We start from the raw sequence: 16,074 nt of genomic DNA on the forward strand, positions 1-16,074 counted from the left end.
TTCAAGACGCGCCAAAAAATGTCGTGAACCCAGTCTAACTTTGAACGGGCTCATCCTGTACACAAACACAGCACAGATGCAGCTCCTCCTTCAATCTGCCTTCCTCCTCCCGAGCGTCTGCATCTGTGTGTGTTTCCTGGTCTACCTGGCCCAAATCTCTCCATATTTGGGGCTAACAACTTGTCAGACATGCCTGAATGTGTGTCTCTAAACATCATGTCACAGAAACACAACTTTCACCGCTCTGGCTTGTTTAGTCTGTGCAGCTCCGATATTTGGACTGTTGAGCGGCTCAGCGTCCAATTCATCTTATTTCCTGAGAGCAGCAGAGTGGTCGGGCTGTCAAACACAAGAGCCAACCCCTCGTAACAGTGTCAAACACACAAGAATCGCCCCGTCGTTAAATGTGACACCCGTGACCCGCTGATACCCCGGCTCTCCACTCCTCGTCCCCTCACTCCTCCATCTTCCTCTCTTCACCACTCATCCTCTCCATCCTCCCCGTCCTCTGTGACCACTGCTCATTAATCAGTCTGAGCGGTACTGTACACACACACACACACACACACACACACACACACACACACACACACACACACACACACACACACACACACACACACACTTTTTTTTTTTTTTTGTAGAAGAGTAAATTTGAACTTCCACTGCTCAGGGAGATTAAAAGCAGTTTCTAATGGTTTCGCTGATGTAAGTGGTTCAAGTACAGAGCGGAGGGAGACCCATATCAAATGATTCTTTCCCTGCTGTCTTCCAACTACCTGTCAAAATGTGTGTGTGGCTGCGGAGAGGCTGTAATATACTGAGGCGTTAAGCTGTTCCTGTGCACGCATCCACACAAGAACTTGCATTTGCGCGCGTGTTTTTAGCACACATTAAAGTCACTTCACGGACTTTATTTTAGCTAGAAGGACTGCTGTTCCTTGTTTATTCAACAAGTTAAATCTTGAACTGCCGTATCCCTCCTCTATCACTTTTAATTGTCTTATTATTGGTTTGAATCTCCGCAGTCCTCCCATGTATCTCTTAAACCTCTTGTTTTAGGTAGGTAGGTATTTACTTTATTAATCCCCGAGGGGAATTTTTTTTTTAAAATGTTTTTATTTATTTTTATGGGTACTGTATAGAACCACCTCTACCCTGTCTACTTAAAAGTAAAGAAATGTATGTCATCTTTATTTATTCACCAACGGCTAAAAGCAAAATCTATATAACATTACCATGGACACTGAACATGTAGGTGCTTGCCACCAACTTACGATCAAATTGGTAAAGCTATTAATAAATGACTCGGCTTCTTGTCAAAAATACACTACTTTGGTGTTATTAACCATTTCAACAAGTCTTTCTTGTTGATATCTGTTTGTGTACTGTTTTTCTTCTGCTTTAATTATAAAAAACAAACAAACAAAAAAAAAACAACTAACATAGATCCTCCTGGCTACTATAACACTGTGTGGCTAAAATGTTACTTGTTCATTGCAGCAGTATCAATAAACCGTATTTAATGTCGCTTCTTTTCTTTTTTTTTTATTAGATTTTGTTATTAACCTGAATAATATCAGGGCCTGTCCAGAAGCTAGGAAAGTCAATCTGAAAATGTATGTTCACCTTAGAAAAAATAACTAGTAAAGACTTGTAAATAACAAGCAGAAAACAAAAGTATATAGGATTGTATTGCTTGCTTTTTTGCTCCAAAGATATGACTACAAAGTGTGATATTTCAATCTCAGGGGAGGACAGGCTGCAGTTGAGAGAGAGCAGTTAAATAAGCGACCATAGATCGAGCTGAAACTGCTGCAGCTTCTGGGTGAAACCAGCAGGTGGGACGTTGTGCAGTCACATTATCAATCAGATGACACTTTATTTAGGCTGACAGGGTATAACTGAAGCTGAGACCCCAAAACCTGCAGAGTGGAAATCCATAAACACTGAACCTTAGTACAATGTGTGTGTGTGTGTGTGTGTGTGTGTGTGTGTGTGTGTGTGTGTGTGTGTGTGTGTGTGTGTGTGTGTGTGTGTGTGTGTGCACCAAAGCTCAGTTAAAGTCTCAAACTGCTGCAGCATACTTTCCACTACCTTCCCCCTTTTTTTTTTTTTTTTTTTTTTTTTTCCAGCAGGATAGCCTAACAAGGAGTGGAATCCTGGCCAATCATTGTTTTACTTGGTGACTCACCCATCTAACAGCAAGATGGCGTTCTTCCGGGGTCGTCCTGCGTTGGGGCCGGAGAGGTGCGCTCGGTGGTAGTAGCGCACAGACTGCAGCAGGGTCCGCAGTTTGGTGTAATCCTGAGCCAACTGGGTGCTGTTGACTGCACGACCCACCAAGCTGCGGTAGGCATTCGGCTCTAGGAAGAGGAGATGCAGTACACTGAGCCAGACAGATCGAGTTTATACAAGCAACAGTGGGGAGGTGGCACGGAGTATTGTTGTTGTTGGAGTCTGATCTTGCGCTCTTCGAGAGTATCCGACAGCCAGTAGAAAGAGGATAATTGGGCAATTCGCAGTAATACAGACAGATGGACTCGGTGTCAGGGGAATGGTCCAAGCACACAGGGTGGCCTCACAGATTCTAAAAAAACAAAGGGAGAGAAGAAGCTGGTTTCCCCAAAAGGAGGAAAACTAAACTTTTGCAGGCCCACTGCTGTTTTAATGACTCAATTGAAGATTATTGAGCACCAGGTGGTGTTTAAACTGCAAAATAAAACTTTCATTATGTATACTTTGCGTGTGTATATGTGTCTGTGCTGTATTCCTGAAAACTATAAAAATATATTCGCTAATTCCAACAGATCATCTTTCATTGAACTCTATAAATTCGCTGTGTGTCTTCACTGCCTGGGCGATTGAGTTGAAATGATGACTTTCACCACGGTTCAAGCCCTCTCTAAAATTTTCACACAGTTCAATTAATGGATTTTGCACAGTACTTTCAAGCTCAGGCCAAAATAAAAGTTCCTATTGTGAGCTTTATTATCTATGAAATTAAATGGAAAATATGAGCTGATGTGCAGCATACCAACACAATTCCTTGTATCCCTGAATTAACCCTTGAAATAACTCTTAAACTGCTAGACTAACTTCTACAGTTCGCTATCTTAACAGTATAAAGAATTCCTTCCTTAAAGGTGAAAGACATAAATTGAAATTCTGTGGTAATCATTTATTAGATGTGACAAAGTGTTCCAGAATTTCTTTAGTGTTTCTGAGTATAAAGGTTTCCAGTAAGGAGCAGACAACTGTTAAGTTTACGTGTATTGTAGGGAATGTTTTAGGTTAAAGTTGGTTACCACTTAGTTAGTTTGGTTAAGTTCAGGGGAACAATTTCATGTCGTTTCAGTCTAAAACTGCTGCCAAACGATATTTCATGGTTTGTTCCAGGACTAACTCTCCTTCCTTTTCACTTTTCTGACTTATGTGTTTAAAGCACAACTTCAGATGTTTAGATTCTAATGTAACACGCCTTTCCATCTGGAGCTGCAGACAACATCCCCAAATGTGCAGCTGGAGTCATGAAGATCTAATTTTAGCAGCAAGAAGAACAAGTAATCCTGCAACAGATGGTTTGGCCTCCACTTAGCCCTGATCTTAACATCATTGAGTTAGTATGCATTATACACAAAGACACAAAAACAGGTGAGCCTGAAGTCCACAGATACTACAAACAACCCACCTGTGATGTGCCATTAAAATTAGTGGTGTAGCGGAGACATGTGGTGCCAGTTAAACCCAGGCCGCCATACCTAATATTTTTGGGTTTTTAATTCCGTCTGTTTAGTGCACTTTGTATGAAGTTAACTGATACATCAAAATTCATGGCATTATTTTTGGTAGCACCCTTTTTAACTTTTACTGCCTAAAACTTTTGCATGGTGCCGTATAAAAAGCACATTTTGGAGAGTAAGATTTACACCACAAAATATGCCAACTTTGGATTGTATAAAAAGTAGTTCAATAAAATGTAATATGCAGTTAAGTGCAGTTAAGTAAAAAGTTCCCATCAAGTAAAGTGGAAGGACTTCAAATCTGCACATTGGCGTCATCAAAACTTACAGAAGCTGAGGAAAGGCTGAGGAATTGACTTCTTAGTACAGACTGTAACATATTTCAAAGGCACTATGCGGCACGTGGCTGTACTGACCGTTGCCCAGCTCCCAGGAGATGTTGTATTTCTTGCCAGCGCTGTACTTCAGGAGGCTCAGGGTGGACGAGGTGTTCCAGGAGTTGTCTGGGTTTCTGTGCAGCGCGTTGAGCCCCAGGATTAGATGCAGACCGGCGCAGTCGGCAAAGTTGTACAGTTTGTCTAAAGACCTGGCTGGGAAAAACCCACAAAGCAGTTGTAACTTTGATTCTTCTTACATCTGGCATCCTATGTCCATATGAACATGATTAAACATGTGGAACTGATTGATCCACTGATTCTCGTGTCCTCTCTTTCTGTGTGCTTGAGTAAAGCTCTAACACCATACCTGTGGTCCTCTCCGGACCACAGCTATGTATATTTGCGACCAGTTCTATTTCCTTGTCGTCCAATTAGAGAGAAGACGGGAAACTTCTGCATTTGATTTTACTAAGTACAATGTGATGGCATGCATACAGTCACATTATGCAATGTTATTTAACTTCTTCTAAACTCATCTTTAATCAAGACATACTTGACAAGACCTAAAGGTAAACAAAAGAACCTCTAGCATGAAGAGATTTGTGTTACAATTTAGTTCATGAATCTGCCAAATCCAATTCTGAATTAATAGTTTAATCTTTTGGTATCAGAAAATAGTAAGAAAAACCAGCTGCAATTTCCCAAAGCGATTACAGCTTTACAGCCTTCATCTGACCAACAGCCCACAACACAAAGGCACCGAGTTACATATGGCAATGTGCTTGAAAAAGGACTAAACAATTATCCAAACAGTTCCCTCTCAGGTTTTTTTTTTTGGCTCAACTAATCTTTTATTGACTCATTGTAGCTCTACAGCTGACCATCTTGCAGAGATGGATCCAATGCTAGGCAATGTGATTATGTGAACAATGGCAGTATTAGCATCTATTCTAATGTGTATTTATCCTTTAACAGTCCTTTGTGTAGTTTTTATAAGTCAGTGGTTCTCAACTGGTGGATCATGAGCCAAAAGTGAGTAGCAGGACCATTTTGAGAGGGGCGCAGATATGTGCATGAAAAAAAAGAAGTAGAAGCAGGAGAAGTAAAATGCACCTTTTATTTTGAAGTTTACACAATTTCTGATGCTGTGCTTTTTGAAGGACAAATATTTGCTATTAGTCGCTGTGTGCTGTTGGCTTTGTTATATCAATAACTGGCAAAAGTAATTTAGTCAAATCAGTAACGCTGACTTTTTATTGAATTCTTTTCATTTTATTGGGTTCTGAGACCTATTTGCTGTTCTTTTTTGGGGGGGGGTTATATTATGTTTTTAACAGTGCATGAAGGCATTGTGCTTTACTGCACTATTTTCTGTGTAAAAATTTAAATGGCTAAAAAAAATTTTTTTTTACTTTGGGTATTGATTTAATAAGGAAAGGAAAAATGTGTGTCTGCTGTAAGATCAGTTGAGAACCACTGTTATAAGTACCAGTGAGAATAACAACAACAACAAAAATCAACCAATCAGCTTAGAGGAGAGTTTGTCTCAGTCATGAGTTGGGTATCAGTGTGGTTGGCTTCAGCTTTAAATTAAACTGTAAAAATGATAAATCATTCTACATGTTCTCAGTGCTAAACAATTGTCACAAAAATCCAGCAGTAAAAAAACAAACCATAAAAACTGCCTATTCATTGAACAAACAAGGGATTTGTCACCAATTTAACCAAAGAATATAACATTTCTTCTTTAGAAAGTGTTATATGAACTGAGCTACACCTGGGATGTCTTCTACACTCTGTTGTCATTCACCAAGTGCTGAACTTTGTGTTTTTGCATGCGTGTCTTTTTAATCCACACGACAGCAGGGTTTCATCTTCAGCAACATTCATTGAGAACTTAGACAGACCGATTTTCCCATTATGGACTCCTGTGGCTCTTTTAAAGCACGATGCACAGGATTGTTCTGTTCTGCAGCCGACTGCTCGCTCTTGTTTGTGTCTGCTGTCTCCATCAGAACACACCGCTCTCCCTATACAGTAACGAATGAGGGCCTGCTACAGATGTTGGCATTCGTTGAGAGTCCTGAAAGTGTTTGTTTATATTTTAATGTGTGACTGCAGGCTGCTCCTGGATACCTCAGGCTCTTGTTTTGAAATCTAATCAGTTAGGAGTCACTCCATTAGCGTAAATATTACCCTGATCTCCGACCTCTTACTTCCTAGGGTTCAACAGGAACCAGATGACGAGTGTGCCGTTCCAGTTCCCGCTAGAATTTGCCCTCAACTCTGGATGTGGCACCAGGTGAGCTTGCCAAACGATTGATTCAGCCAATATGGAATAAAAACAAAAGCATGTGAGGTCATTCTTCTGGATACGTGTCAAGCTGCTGAAAGGTTCAAGGTTCTTCAATGCAACAGATGGATGCAACTGTCTGACTTTTTGACAAGAATACATCTGAATAATGAATAATGCTTAATGTTGTTTTTTTTGTTCAGCATTTACTCCCAGCCCATATTTCCAATAGCTCACTGGTCATGTATAATCCAAAGAGCAAATAGAGTGAACAGAAAGACTGCTGGTTGCACCTGGCATTCATCTGCTTTCCAGCAATGGCAGGACAAAGCCTGAAAAAAAAAAAAAAAACACTGGCAGTAACAATAGTTTTATTACACACAGCGCTCCACCTGGGTATAGGTCTCCTGAGTAAACTGTCTGTTGTCCATCTCATTAATAACCACCAATAATGTTATTATCATAACCGTTATTATCATAACTCCTTCCCTCTGTGGCTACATCAGAGCGGTGTCCGTTTGCAGAAGCAGAGTTTTGGGCAACGGGGCAGAGAAAGTAGCGCCAGATGTGGCTGTCAGGGAGAGTGATTCCAGGCCTTTCCTCACCTGGGATGGCGCCGAGCCTTGCAGCGAGATACACAGCGAGATACACAGCGAGCAGGCCTGTACACACATCATAAAGGCTTCATGAGCTGCATCAAGTTGCTAAAAAAAAAATACTTTTTGTCTGCTGGCAGGTCTGAGAGAAGTGCGCACGGTCAAATAAACGTCTGCATGTTTATGTCAGTTTGGTTTCCGAGCAATTTTACTACCGATTCTACTTAACCAACTTCAGACAAATTTCTTTCTTCCGCCTCTGCAAATTTGAAAGGGTAACGGGAAAGTTAGAAAATTCAATCCTATGCTGAGAGTTTAACATTTTGCACTCATTACCTTTACCTTTAAAAAATATTGTAGCTTGTTCGTTGGCATTAAAACATGGCCTTGAGTGCTTTCAGGTATCAAGTTGTACTGGAAATAACAATAATAATAAGAGCAGGCCATCATACGCTCGCTTCCAAAGAGTAAAGGGCCGATTCACCTGCCTGTTGATCACAGAGAGCACACATGAATGCGTTAGAGACATTAGAGAGCCCTGAAGCGTACAACTCTGCGATCTTGGCAAGACAGAATTATTACACTATTAATCTGTGTGGGAACATGCCCACTGTACATGTATGTGAGATGTTATGGCTCACCGTAACATCTGTGACACGGACCCCCCCCCCCCCCCCCCCCCCCCCCCCCCCCCCCCCCCCCCCCCCCCCCCCCCCCCCCCCCCCCCCCCCCCCCCCCCCCCAAGAAAAATGCAGCGGGAAAATGTTGCAAGACTCAATGAGACACGGAGACGTATTGAAAATTTAGAGCGGAATAGCAGAACTTACTTTTTTTGGACAGTCGCTCTCCCCAATGGGAACAATAGAAATGATCTACTGTTTCACAAATAGAGGAAGATAATCAATCAAGCCAACGTGAAATTTCCTTTAACGCGGTGGAAAAAAAACCCAAAAAAACAGTCACGCTCATCCTGGTAACACTGAAAAATGTCATTGTTGAGTGTGCTGTTTTTTTTTAAGCCAAGCAAATGCTTCAAAAACATTATTATGCAGTAATATGGCTTAAAATGGGTCTCAAAATTCTCACAAATAACACAATGAAAGCGCGTCTGGGAGACTTTAGTCGACCGTACTCGCTCAGCTACGAGCTTCTCTTTTATCTTACAAACAGTCCAACCAAAAACAAGCAGAACAAACCCAGAAAGCAATGTGCGCGCGTGTGCGTGTGCATCTGTTGGCGTGCCTTTGTGTGTTTGTGCGTAGCGGAAAGAGAGGGGTCTGGACATTGTCAAGCTGTCTATCTGATAGAAAAGCCAGTTCTGTGAAGCAGAGAGGCCGGCAGCATCAGTCAGCGCTATGCCTCATTTCTGCAGCTCTGCATATTCCCTCAAACACCGAGGTACACATACGTCTACGTACACGGGGACTGCACTCACACAAACACTGTTTGCTGTTTTACATACCACCCACATGAAGCAGACACCCATCTGAAGTTTCCAGTGAGGTCACAGTTTTCTCGGTTGCTGCACCTTCACTGGGTCACTGCTGGCTGAAAAGACAGGTGTATTTTTTTTTTTTTTTTTAATAGGTGACAGTTTCTGCCAGTGCAGCTTTAAATTGGGATTTATGTCACCTTTAAGCCTAAAGAATCATTCTCATTATATCAGACATCCTCACCGACAAGGGAAGTGCATAGCGCCGTTAGTTATTATGACACAGACCCGCTTTGGAGAACTTTGGAAAGTCTTCAGCTTGAAAAACGGCTTCACTTTACGCAGTCATGAAAGACAAATTGAAAAGAGGAAGATACGCTGTAACAATGTGTAATGCTGTGTCATGAATATTTCAGTACTATAAAATTTTTTTTAAAAAGGCAGGAAGTTTAATAAACTGCACAAAGCATGTTACTAACCTCTAACATTGTACATGTTCACGTTTGATTTCAGAACGTAGGCAAAAAGTAAATGAAGTCAAAGATGTACAAAACTAAATTATTAATTTTAGAATTTAAAGCATCATCCTTGTCATGGATTTTTTTTTGTTTTTTACCTCGCCATAAACTTCTCGATAGTTTCTTCCGTGATCCACTCTGGCATGGATCCTGCCTGATGTGCACATTGCTTTGGACAAAATAGTCGGTCAAATGATTCAATTAATTGTTAAGATCTTTTTTCAAATGTTTCCATTTACAGCAGTAATAAATGTATTATATATAAAGGGATTTTTTAAAAAAAAAAATCAAATAGGAAATATCTTTGAATCTACATTCATACAGTATTTTAAATTGTCAATTGACATTTCATACAGTTCTTGATTTGTGAGAGGGCTTAAGGCCAATTCAAGGTTTCCATGTTTCCGTGCACTGATCGATGCAACTTTGAACTTCATACTACATATTGTTGCTTTACAACATGCGAGCCAGAGTTTCTTGCCTTCCCCTCCCGAGCATCGTGGGCATACATAGAACATGACTTCTGGAAAACCTGGACCTTCCCACTGTGTTTGGACGCTTTTGATGGAAAACATGAACAAATCAATGCACCTCCAAAAACTGGCAGTGACTACTTCAGTTACAAATGGACCATCGCCATTGTTCTCCAGGCTACATTTCATGCATATTTACTGCTTCACAATGGCAAAGGTTGTGAGAGTGATGGTACCATATTCAAAGAGAGTGGTTTAACCGCATGTGTCCTTGAGCTCCTTTAATGATGAATTACAAAGATGTGTATCGGTTAATCTCCTAATACAGCCTCTCCTCCAAATAAATATTCATTTTGTTTTCTTGGTGTGTGTGTGCAGTTTGTACACTTGCAGTGCTTAAAGTCTGTCCAATCACAAATTTTGGGTTTCACACAGTTCCTTTGCGTACTTTAGTCAGCTTAAACCTGCTCTTGAGGTTAAGCTGGGGGCACGAGTATAAAAATGAACTGCTATCCATTGAAACCGGCTTTGTATCATATTGTATGGGTCAGTGCACTGAGAGGAAAGTTAACACAGCCTGAAACGAGGCAGAGAAAGTAAACTACGGGTCCTCCCTCAAATTTAACTTTACATGATTTGTAAAAAAGAAAAAAAAAAAAACTATTGTTGTCTTGGATGAAAAAAAAAAAAAAAAAAAATCACATTTTTGAAATGCTGATATATTTCTACATTCTCCATCATTTACGCCTTAGGAGAGAAAATGGCGAGCACAGCAAAACATTTGTTTGTCTGTCTCTGGTTTCATTCACAACAGAAATATAAAGTCTCTCTGCCAGACACAGTTTACTGCAATGGCAAAAGTCAATTTGAATGTTTAGTCCCATCAAAGTCAAGTCTGCAGCACAAAGCACACATCCTTACCCACCCTCTCACGCGCGCGCACACACACACGCACGCACGCACACACACACACACACACACACACACACGTACACGCAAACGCACACAAAAAGACTTGAACTGCGTTCTGGCTTGCTTTAAAAGCCAAATCAAAACCGAATCCTCCAGAGACATGTGCAGACAGGGAAAGAGGGCTGTTTAGAGAAATTAATTGAGTCTTTTTTCCTGTTTATAGATACAATATGTTGTTCCATTTGTAAAGATACAAATGTTGCAATGCTCATGAACGTGATATGAAAAGATAAAATACACATTTTTGAGCCAATGAGCTTGAATTTCTTTATAACAATTTCACACTTTGTGGATTAACAGCACCGATAATAAGGCAAAGAGAAATGTGTGTGGAATTACATCATGCTCTTTACACTGTGTCCACATGTAAGGGATGCTTGTAATTTTCTCTGTCAGCTGTAACAACTCACATTACACTGGCTTGATGTGTGCAGTGAAACACACTACATTTGCATTATGAACTCGGCGGGGAGAGCACGGTGGAAATAGCTACTCGAGGACAGAACATCCATCAAATTGTTCTTAACATGAGGGGGACAATTGCTGATGACAGCATTTAAGGTTTTCCCAGATGGATGAAAAGTAATCTCCCATTTATACTAAACACATAGCACGTGCAGCGGCAGACAAGCAGCAAAACAGGTCATGAAAGATTTGGAAGCAAATGATCAAAATATCCCAAGTGATGTACATTCATCATCAGCGCCTCCATTGTGGCTTCAATCTATTTTCTCCACCAGCTCCACTGGTCTGTCTTACAACTCCCTGCCTTCTGTTTCTCATTGGGCTAGTTCCTCCACAAACCAGATCCTGTGAGGCTGCAGCGACTGAAACAAGGTCATCTCTGACATTTCCAATTCATAATTATTTCAACAGATAGTCAAAGGTTTGTGTACAGCCATCCATGCAGTTTGATCATTCATCCATATCGGTCAAAGCCAGACCAGGATACTGTTACGCTCGCAGCACCGAAAGCTATTAAATGCGGTGTTTTGCTATGTTCACACGGTGTGTCTGCGACTTATCCTGACGTTAACTTGACACTGTATGTTCGGGTTGTGCAGAGGGAGAAATGTGGTTCCAATATAGAGCGAGTCTGTGCTGCTCCACCAGCATGTTGCACAGAACCCAACGCCTCCATGTTTACACACACACACATCTCCACATGGACTCTTCTTTCATACAGGGTGGCTCCACTCCAGCAAAACCATTCAGGTCAAACCACTTTTGTATTTTGGAAGAATGCAAGATATGTGGTGGGCACCTGTTTTCAATTCTGCTAGTAGAGGGGGACCAATATATATATGTGTGTGTGTGTGTGTGTGTGTGTAAACCAGAGTGTGTGTGAGAGAGAGATTACCTCAATCTGTGAATTTGCTGTGACTAGACTTGCGTGTGGCCCCTTCTGTGTACCCTGTGTATGGAGATTCAGAGCAAGTCGACAGGGCTGGTGAGTAAGATGAGTGGTATGTTAACATACGCTGTTCATGATGTAAAGTACATCCACACTGTGCTGCTGCTCTGTGTGTTTGTGTGTGTGTGCGTGTGTGTGTGTGTGTATGTGCGTGCGTGTGTGTGTGTATGTGCGTGCGTGCGTGCGTGCGTGCGTGTGTGTGTGCGTGTGTGCTCCAGCCGATGCAGTTCGGTGCAGTAGACAACAAATCAAAGACAGAGAAGTGGACAAAATAACATCAACCGTCTTTCATTGGCTTTGGGCCGCGTAACTCAAACCACTTGTTGGGGGAACAGAGTGTGAGGGAAATGTGTACTGGGTGCGAGTGGTTTTCACATCTGTTTGGCAAAAGTCTCTGTCTATCGCTCCCTAATGGGGAAAAGCACGCTTCTTTTTTTTTTTTTAAATGCTAATGACCTCACTGTGTTTGGCTTGTAAAGAAAGAAGGTGCGCTTTTCCCAGGAGAGAAACATCCCCGTATCTCCTCTATTTGTTTACACCTTGGACCTACCAACAAAACGACAACCAGAGGAGGCAGCCGTTACCGTGAGTCGAAACTGTTAACGAACGACCGCTTTACTACCTACCCGACAGGCTGTTTGGTAACTCGTGAATTGAACAGAAGGTTAATCTTTGTCGAAGGCAAACAAATGCCTTAATTACGAGATGTTTTAGGTGGCAAGAAACACCTAAAGCTTTTTTTGGACTGATTCGGCAAAAAAAAAATCAAAAATAATGACGTGATTTTTATACTGTTCGAAAATCCTATTGTTGAAAAGAGGTAATAAAAAAAAAAAAAAGTCTTCTGCAAACATTTTGAAATGTTCCTTTAGTAGTCAGGCCTCTGAGTGGACACCTCAGTATACATGTATGATTGACAGCTGAGTTGGCGTCGGTGCCGAGAAAAACGTACGGACAGACAATAAGAACTACACCATCCTGCTCCTTCAGCAAGTCAAGGTCCAACACCCGGCATGTGTCCTGCTTTGTAAGCTGTGTAAGTGTTTCAGAAAAGTGCTATGTAAATACAGTTTATTTACATGTATTTATATTAGCTGTGAGGCTAATGTTCTGTGGCTCTGTGGCTCTTTTTGAGTCATGTCACCTGCTGCTGTTACTGTCACTGCACTCATGTAATGAATGAAGACAGTTTGGCCAGTCATATGCAAAGGATTTACCACGACACGTGAATGCAACTTAAAGGTCCAGAGGAACCAAAAAAATTCAAAACATTTTAAGAACTCGTTTTGGTTCCCGTCGTACTATATACTGTAAATCTAATCATGGTGGGTTGCTAATGGCTAAATGTGATATAAAGAGGCTTTAAAGTTCTTGAAAAGAAAAAGAAATTGCAGACTATAAAAAAATTAATTAAAAAAAACGGAAGGTTTGGACAGTATCTTTTAGCAGTTTTGCATTCACAGCATCTCTTTTTAAGACTGACAGTAAAATTGGATTTGTATGTCCGACATTGATGGCGTTGGTTGTTTTTTTTAAAGGCAGAGCAGTTATAGATAAGAACGTGAGCGCCATACCTGACATTTTAACTACCAGAGATTAGTCACACTGTCACCTCCAAAAAAGGTGGTTGTAAAGCGTCCACTTCTTATCTGGTTGGCCATCTCATCGCACACTTCTGCTGATGCTGTAATCGAGCACTGAAAACTCTGTAATTGCAGAGAAACAAGACTCCTCCGCACAGATAGGGTGAAATAAGAGGGAGACTGGCTCAGGGCCGCGCTGCCCCCGAACCATCAAAGAGTTTGGATTTAAAACAATTTCTGCAGCCCTTCGCACAAAAACACCTGCTTAAGCTGCAAACTCCGTGATTACTCGAGTTCCTGACAAATGTCTCTCTTATCACCTTGAAATTCATCACCTTCAAAAACCACAGGACCGGCAAACCAAGGGCAAACAAAACATTTGGGTGTATAGGACATCTGCTACTTTCCCAGTTTAGGATCTTTGATCCCAGGCCGTGTGATGAATGAGGGTTATGAAGACCAGATCCCGTGCAGGGCAGCAATGCAAACACACAGTACCCCAGTCTCCCTTTCACTGCTAGAATAATCACCATAATCACAGCAATCATCTTCCACTCTCAAACTATATCCACACACATTACTTATGATTTAGTTAAACTGGAGGCTCTGTCCTCATCTGAACACACAGAGCCAGATTAAACAGTTAAAGAATCACTGTCTTGCATGACAACAGTTTTAATTAGGTGTCTATAAGATGCTGGAAAAAGTTACTAAATGTTTTTCAGAAAGCCACTATGTACTCACACTGACTACAAAAACGTATGTTATTTTGCAAGTCAAGCATAATGACTCATAATAACCCTCATTAAATATAATTGAATGAATCATGAAATAACATCTTATAAACTTATGTCATATTTTCATAATTATCTTGGATAATACCTGTAAAAATAAGACCACATGTTTGCCAGTGAGTTTAAGCCAGAGAAATAATTTGTATACACAGAACCTTGGAATGTAAATAACCAGATCTTAATTTTTTCAAGTCTCTTAATGGATAACTCATTTTACGATCAAATTTTCCGATGCATCTACATGAACTTAATCACAGTTTAGAAAGGTTAAAGAAAAATGTAGGTGATGTTCATACTTTGATGTGACTGTCGTTGCGGTGACATAAGGAGGTGCTGCTTTAGAAATGGAGCTAATGTGAAAGAAAAGAAACAAATCATCACGGTTCCTCTCCAAAACGCTAGTCGGTCCCATTTGAGGTTCTGCAGCAACCAGAGATATGACAACCTGTGATTGATAATCCTGCCAGATGTTTATGGAGGAAGAAAACCGGAGTTGTTGTTGTTTTTGTTTTTTTTACAGCCATTCACCTTCACAAATAACTCCCAAATTCTCAGACCGTCTTCTCATCAGTCTTGTTCTCCTGCTGTGTTTCCTGATCTCGTCTCTTGAGCAACTAAAGCTGCATTGTGAGAATTCTAGACTCTAAGTTTTTTCCCCCCTCCATTTGTTCTTTCCATCAACACTTAGGCGCGTTAGCACAGGCTTGCATGCAAGTGAGATTTTGATTTGTTTTATTATTATGTTTTGGTCAATTAGTCCGTTTGATGTTTGGAAAAATGACACTGCTTTAACACATGCGGTTTCAACTGATGCAAAAACCATACTGTGCTAAAATGTTTGAAATCAATCACACAGGTTTTTTTTTTTCAGTTTTACAAATAAATACCATTTCATTTACACCCACTGTAGAAAACCTCCAAAAAATAACACTGATCTGTCAAATCATTACTGCAAGCTCATAAATCTGCATAAACACTTTTAGTATTTATTTGTTTCATTGATTTGATTTGCACCATTTAGACAGACCTTCAACCATGGGAAACAAATCCAAAGCCCCAAAAATGTATTCCTTAAAATGTCTCACCGATAATACCAATGTAGTGCAATTAGCCTTTTCAAACCTCCATCATAGATCAGGTAATCATTACGCAATAATCTAGTCTGAGAATGACAGACAGTGACTGAACTGCAGGAGGCAGAAACAACAGAGCTGTTATAAATGATACTTGCTTAAAAAAAAAAAAAAAAAAAAGCATGAACAGGTATGTATCTTCAACATCTCCACAAAATGTTTGTCACTCACAAAATATGAAGTGGAGATACTTTAATACAAACAAATTCTGTTTAAATTTGGATCGAGTGCTGAAAATGGAGCAAAAATAATTCCGATTATCTAAATATGCGATGAAATCAAAATCTGCAGATGGAAGGAAAACAAGGACATTTAGCAATTTGGAAAAAAAAAAAAGAAACAACAAAAACAGAAATACTGCAGGTATGTTCGTACAAGTCAGTTTAAACAGAATACTGTGTTGAGGAAGTGGTTTACATCTGGTGAGAGTACCATGTTTAGGTTACAGTTCAAAAATGTTTTATGTTGAGAGGCTTTAGAAGATGAAAAGGCAAAGTGTCCTGTTATATGTCCAATGTCTACTCTCAGCCACTGGAAACAGCTGTATTCCATTTGTTTAGAAGCAAAAACAAAACATCTCAAATCCGCTGATTATTCAAAAATATTTCTTGTGACGACGCTGTCCGTTTGCTTTTATCCTTTTTACATATAAGCGTGTGAACGTATCGGATTAGACGGCACTAACTGTAAGTCCAAAACCAAAACAAAAATGTACTTCTTTTGCCTTTTGATTCACTCTCCAACTC

At 40.5% G+C, this 16,074-nt stretch overlaps 1 protein-coding gene across 1 annotated transcript in view; it reads right to left on the reverse strand.

The window, feature by feature from the left end:
* Positions 1-16,074, reverse strand: part of hpse2 (heparanase 2) — a 58,516-nt gene that overhangs the window by 19,299 nt on the left and 23,143 nt on the right. The window contains exons 4-5 of the mRNA XM_069692571.1: positions 4,160-4,333; positions 2,195-2,366 (exon numbers count right to left, since the gene is read on the reverse strand). Of these exons, the coding sequence (XP_069548672.1) occupies positions 2,195-2,366; positions 4,160-4,333 (346 nt within the window). The remainder of the gene's footprint in view (positions 1-2,194; positions 2,367-4,159; positions 4,334-16,074) is intronic.

The sequence above is a fragment of the Brachyistius frenatus genome, unplaced genomic scaffold, assembly GCF_029030835.1.
Source record: "Brachyistius frenatus isolate BFR_SWC_R1_liver_20210118 unplaced genomic scaffold, ASM2903083v1 Contig_13, whole genome shotgun sequence".
Taxonomy (NCBI): Eukaryota; Metazoa; Chordata; class Actinopteri; family Embiotocidae; genus Brachyistius; species Brachyistius frenatus.